At 44.8% G+C, this 6,743-nt stretch overlaps 1 protein-coding gene across 1 annotated transcript in view; it reads left to right on the top strand.

Moving 5' to 3' along the window:
• Window positions 1-5,157: 5,157 nt before the first annotated feature.
• LOC139159534 (uncharacterized) overlaps window positions 5,158-6,743 on the top strand; it is a 38,524-nt gene continuing 36,938 nt past the window's right edge. Inside the window, exon 1 of the mRNA XM_070736846.1 lies at window positions 5,158-6,010. Coding sequence (XP_070592947.1) covers window positions 5,158-6,010 — 853 coding nt within the window. The remainder of the gene's footprint in view (window positions 6,011-6,743) is intronic.

The following is a 6,743-nucleotide window of genomic DNA, read 5'->3' as shown; positions in this document are numbered from 1 at the left end:
CTGTGTTATCCCGAGTAAAGCAATGGGTACTTAAAGGGTGGCCGGAGGGGGGGGGGAATTCCAAAAGAGACATGCCAGGTATTCAAGAACAGACAAACTGAATTAAATGTATTAAGAGATTGCATATTGTGGGGTGACAGGGTGGTAATTCCTAAACAGCTACAGAAGAAAGCATTGAAATTGTTACACCAGGGTCACCCAGGCATGGTAAAGATGAAAAGCCTGGCCAGGAGCCACCTTTGGTGGCCAGGTTTAGACCAGGACATAGAAATCTGGGTAGCCACATGTCACCCATGCCAACAAACTCGCCCAAACCCACCAAAGACCAAACCAACGGAGTGGGAGACACCAAAGGGACCATGGTCCCGCATACACATAGACTTCGCAGGACCTCTAGCGGGACAATCATTCCTCATTGTGGTCGAAGCATACTCCAAGCGGCTGGAGGTTGTCTTAATGACCTCAACTACAACAGCAGCTACAATAAAGGGGCTGCGGAGACTTTTCTTAACACATGGACTGCCGGATGTGCTCGTCTCAGACAACGGTCCACAACTAACCTCCAGGCAAATGGAGGTCTTCCTGGCCGAAAGGGGGATCCAACATGCATTAATATCTCCCCATTTCCCGGCCGCTAGTGGCCGGGTTGAACGCATGGTGAGGTTCACAAAAGAAGCCCTGCACCGGTCAGCACCTGGAGAATGGCAACAGCAGTTGGACGAATTCCTATTAGTCCAGCACATCACCCCGTTGGCCAGCACAAACAAAAGTCCAGCAGATCTTCTCATGGGGAGGAAACTCCGTTCCCAGCTGGACAGAATTAACCCAGAGTATTCCGAAAGGAAAGACAAGCATACAACGGAACCAGAACGGACTTTTAAAACGGGTGACCCAGCAAAAGACTTTGACTCAAATCTCCGCTGGAGAGAGGGGACAATTGAATCAAAAACCGGCCCCAAATCATACACGATCCAATCAGCCAATGGGAAAATCTGGCGCAGACACATAGACCAAATCAGAAAACGACACCCAAGTGAGTTAACACAAAGTAACAATGACATTTTTCCCATAGATAAAACGCTTGGGAATTACCAAAACCAACCAGACTACTCACCGCATCCTCTTCTGGCATCCAGCGGTGGCTGCCCTGGAACCCAGGCGGCTGGCGTTGGAAAGACCACTTCTACGTCCATAGGGCAAGACAATCTTTACCAGGACGGAGCAGCACAGGACCCAGCCGACCAGGAGGACAATTCCCTGCAAACTGAACTGCGCAGGTCTGTGCGAGTCGGCAAGCCACCAATCAGGCTACAAGACTACATCACATATCTAAATGATTGAGTTTGTTCAACCTATGGGGGAAAGTGTATTATGTTTGTATTTTTAAATAAAGGTAACCGCTGATTGGCTTAAGTCACGGCCAAGGGAAACCTTGGCGCGAAAGTTTTAAAAAGATGAACTCACGGCTGTTTTCCCCACGCCAGCAAGGTATATAAGGCGCGGCTTTAGCCGGTAGCCAGCAGTCACTTCCTACCTGCGAGCTGGTCACTTCAACTGTTCCTGATTGCCAATAAAGAGCTGTTAACCTTCCTCGGCCTCCAGCTTCTCATTTAACAAATCCAAGTACAGGTCCAGACTTACTGGTGAGCATCTTCAAGCCCTATGGAGGGTCTCAACTGCTTCCTCCCTTAAACCAAATGTGGCTTAGTTATGCAAGAGTAAGAGCTGCCAGATCTCTAGCAGCAAGAAGTAGGGAGAAGAAGCCACGTTCAAAACAGTTCATGTTCAATGTTCCATTCATGTTCAGAAAGTTAAGTATTAAAGAACTATTAATACAGACATTTGAATCTCAATAATACTAATTACATTTCTCTAGTCAGCAATTACAATATATGTGGCTTCTTCAGTCTTCTATATGTGCTGTATTATTGTTGTTGTTGTTGTTGTTATTATCATTTTGTTATCATGTTGTTATCATTTTCATTTAATTTATTTATTACTGATTTATTTTTATTTTTTGTATGAATTTGTTAATTTATTTTTATTTTTTAACATAAAACAAGATGAAAAAATAAAGACATTTGATAACATTGGAATGTTTTTGTAAGAGCTTTTTGGGGGGAAAACCTGATGTGGCCCAGCCTCACCCAGCCTCTACCTCCAGCGGCCCCCAGGTAAATTGAATTTGAGACTCCTGGTTTAAAACAATGCGTTGAGGTAGGACCAAATGTCTATACATCTATAATAATTTAAAACAAATGTTAAGCTAGACCTTTCAGATAAATAAGAATAAGATGGAGCAGCCACATCTGTTAAACTCCTAATGAAATGTATAGTCTTTTAAGCCCATCAAATTTCCACAGAAACTGATTTTTAAAAGATTTTGACTTCTAAGCCCATATAATATGAAAAATCAAAATTAAGTTAAGAAAGTCCATAACTTTGTATTGAGAATCTGGATTTGCATGTCCAGCTGGTCTAACTAATCTAGCATCATGTGATGCTGCAGGTGAAACTTGAAAAATTAGAATATCCATGTATATGCCATGTATATGATATAGACCAGTCTAAATAAATAAAATTTGCTCCCAAATGGAAATATCTGGCGTAATCATTCCTTCCTGTTGCCTTGCTTTTTTTTGCCTTGGTATTTTATTGCCATCATAAACCTACTCATAGTTAATTATGGGCTTTTGTGTTTCTGTGTCTCTCTTCACTGCAAAAAGTGTACAAACCAGAGGTGAGTTTCTCCCAGTTCGTACTGGCTCACAAGAACCGGTAGCCACCCACTGGTGCCGTCATGATAATGTCACAAAATCGGATTGGTCAGTGCCGGTCCATGGGCACCACCATCTTTAAAAATAAAAAGGAATTCCCACCACATTTCAAAAATGTTTTTCCTCCTGAGCATGTGCAGAAGCCAAGTTCCTGTACTGTGCATATGGAGGCCATCTTTTTTTTTTTGGCTTTGGGGTTTTGGGGGGGAGGGGATTTTTTTCTTACTGTGCATGTGTGCCCACAAAGAACTGGCCCTCCCACGAAGCGCACCCATGCGAACCAGCAGCGAGGGAAGTTGGAACCTACCCCTGATGCAAACCATTGAAAACACTGGCTGTCTCATCCTGGGGGGAATTACAGGAGGACAAACAGCATGGACCACATCTCAACATCTCTCATCTCAGGCCTGATTTGGAGGCCTTGTGTTGGGAAAGGCCATTTCCTATTACCCACAAATTCAGTGAATGCTGATTGGCTCTTATAACCATCAATCAATAACACAGGGGTCCTCCTTCCTGTTTATATTGTTGGCTGGAAGAGAAGTTGGAAATTTGGGAGCTGGGAGTGGAAGGACAGACGGGAGGGAAAGCCTGGAATCTTAGCCCTAGGAAAGCTAATATGAGTTATAGAGGTGGTTCTCAACCTATGACCAGAATTGAACCCAAACTTTCAGTTCTTACCTGAGACATTTGTTAAGTGAGTTTTGCCCCATTTTACTATGGTTTTTTTGCCATTGTTGTTAACTGTAGGTGATAAGTTAGGGGCTTGAGCAAGTTTGCTAGCTCAAGAGCTACATTGAAATGCTTCTTGTCAAAAGTTGGAGGTATTGAGTCTGCCACAGGAAGAGTGAACTGCTTCTGAATGTTATCAATGAACAGCTGAGGAGCTGGAATAAGGGCCACTGTCTGGACTTGTTCAGCAATATATGGAATGGGAAGTAGAAGCTTTGTTTCCAGTTCCTGTGATAGGAGGCGTGGCCAGGCCAGAGGCCTTCTGGAGAAGTGATTTAAATAAGGCTGGTGGGAAAAGGCCTGCAGGAGTAGGCTGCTCTATTGGTAAAGCTTCATCAGGAGAGAGGGCCTCATCCTCTGCCTCTTCCATTGCTGAGGCTTGGCTCTCATTATCTGAGGTAGCTGAATAATTATGATCCTCTAATCCTCCAAAGATTTGTGTTGCAAAGAAGGCTGGTTCAGCAGAGGCTGGGCCTGGTTTTGTGGGTGACTAGAGCAAGCTCCGGTAATCACCATGTAGAGTGGAAAAACAGCCATTTGCTGAAAAGCAGCCATACACTGTTGTATAGTATTGGGCAATAATATTTTGAATATTGTTAGGATCCAATATTGGTGCCTGGGCTGTTTGGACAGTCCTTGGTTGTTGCCCTACCTGAATGCCAGGTGTAGTAGGCAAGGCTGTTATATTACTAACTAGCAGTAGTAACTGTGAAGCAGTTGCCATAGGTGGATTATTGGATCCAAAGGCTGAAGCCACCTGAGTGGGGGCACTTGCTGAGCTGGGGCTTTAAAACCTGCCTCCCACCAAACATTTGTGTTAATTAGAGACACACTCTCATAATCCAAAGCTGACTCACCTTGCTTGTTGAAGTTGAGGAAAAGTGAGGTGGTAAAGATGACCACTTTTCCACATTATTGTCAGGCTTGTGCAGTGTTCCCTCTAATTTTTTTTCGGTGTGGGCGGAAAAGTATAGTGTCTGAGCAGCAGTCCCTTCGGGACTGGGCGGCATAGAAAAATAAATAAATAAATAAATAAATAAATCCCTTCTTTTTTATTAAAAGAACCTCTTTATTTCTTCCTCTCTCTCACTCTCTTTCTTTCTTCCTCTCTCTCACTCTCTTCCTTCCTCTCTCATCTCTCTCTCTCTTTCTTCCTCTCACTCTCTTCCTTCCTCTCTCATCTCTCTCTTTCTTCCTCTCACTCTCTTCCTTCCTCTCTCATCTCTCTCTCTTTCTTCCTCTCTCTCTCTCTCTTCCTTCCTCTCTCATCTCTCTCTCTGTTTCTTTGTTCCACTCTTCCTTCCTGTTGTGTTTGTTTAAAAATATTCACAGAAATTCGGTGATTGGTTAAGATGCGGCTATTCGGAAAATTGCCGCGAAAGTTAAATTGTTGTCAGTTGAAAAAGCCCGCCGTTTTTAAGCGTATAAATAGGGCAACGGACTAGCCGTTGCATTCATTCGGATGACTACCGTTCCACTGCTTGTATTTTACCTCGTTATGAATAAACCAGTTCTGATTTAAGCTACCGGAGTCCTGACTTTTCAGTGGCGACGAGGAGGTCGAACACCCGCGAACGCAGCCATGAACTCGGCCATGGCTCCACCGCCGCCAGTATTCAACTCCGAGACAGAAGCCTGGACCTCTTACATGTCCAAATTCACATTTTTCCTCAAAGCCAGCAATCTACATGACGCCGATGATGAGAGGAAGAAAGCCATATTCCTCGCCTATTGCGGCACAGAAGTCTACAGCTTGGCCTCTACCCTCGTTGACCCAGACACTCTGGAAACCATTGCCTGGTCAGCCCTACAAGCAAAACTCGCCGCGCATTACCAGCCGACAACTCCTGTCCGTGTATACCGCCACCAATTTGCACAAATGCGGCAAGCAGACGGAGAATCTACCAACGACTTCATTACTCGCCTGCGCGCACTCCTTCCAAAATGCAAATACAAGGATCCGGAGGAACAGTTGATTGACCGCCTTATTTTCGGACTCACTAATATCACGCTACAGAAGAAATACTTAGTAGATGAGGCTGCCTCCCTCCAAGACATTCTCAAGGCAGCAAAAGCCTCCGAGGTATCTGAAACATCTGTTGCCGAGATTAAACGCGCAACCCCAACCGTTCATCACATCCCCGATGAATCCACTTGGCTCGCCTGCCCTCCAGATGAGAAACACTCGGAATCCACTACTCCAGATGACACCTGCCTCCAAATCCGAAGAGCTCCCGACCACGACGCCAGAGAGACACCCCGTTCAGACAGATGCGCCGGCTGCAACGGAAATCACCCACGTTTTCGCTGCCACTTCAAGGATGCCTATTGTTGCCGTTGCCAGTGCCGCGGCCACATCGCTGAAGTCTGCCGCGCCGCCAACCCAACTCCAGCAAACCCACAAAACCAGCGACCCTACTTTCCACCAAGGAATCGACGACCGCCGTTTTCACGCAACGTTTCCCGCCCGGCTGACAACTCTAACTCTTCGAACCAACGAGGTAACTGCCATTCTTCTGTAAACTTCAATTTCCCCACTGCGGAAAACAAACTATTTGTTTCTCTTTTCCTCAACGGCCGCCCCTGCGAAATGGAATTGGACACTGGCTCCAGACATTCCATAATGCCTTGGGAAAAACTTAAATTATATTTACCTCATGTAAAAGTGACTGACTTAGAACCGTGGGAACCGGGCTTGAGTGATTTTCAGGGACATAAGATTCCAGTAGTAGGATGTTTAAATGTGCCTATTGCGTTTAAGAAATTTCAAGGGTTTTTACCGCTCATTGACGGTCCTAAACACACACTATTGGGACTTAGATGGTTGCAACCCCTAGGCATTGAAATCTCAGGGTTTAACAATGTTTGTGACTCTTTTGACCCAACTGATTTAGTGAAAGAGTTTTCCGAAGTTTTTTCTAGTACACTGGGTAAATATACAGGCAGCCCCATTTCATTTAATCTGGACCCAAACATTTCTCCCATCCGTCTAAAGCCCTGCAGAATTCCCATCCCGCTTTTGCCTAAAGTGGATGAACAATTAGATAAATTAATAGCTCAGGGCATCTTGATTCCCACTGATCATGCTAAATGGGAAACTCCAATCGTAACCCCTGTTAAACCGGATGGATCTATTAGAATTTGCGCAGATTATAAAGCAACAATAAATAAAGCCTTACAGCATAATGCCTACCCAATCCCAGTTGTGCAACAGCTCCTGCACACATTAGGAAA

The sequence above is a fragment of the Erythrolamprus reginae genome, chromosome 2 (genome assembly GCF_031021105.1).
Source record: "Erythrolamprus reginae isolate rEryReg1 chromosome 2, rEryReg1.hap1, whole genome shotgun sequence".
Classification (NCBI taxonomy): domain Eukaryota; kingdom Metazoa; phylum Chordata; class Lepidosauria; order Squamata; family Dipsadidae; genus Erythrolamprus; species Erythrolamprus reginae.
This window is presented reverse-complemented; position numbering and strand designations above follow the sequence as displayed.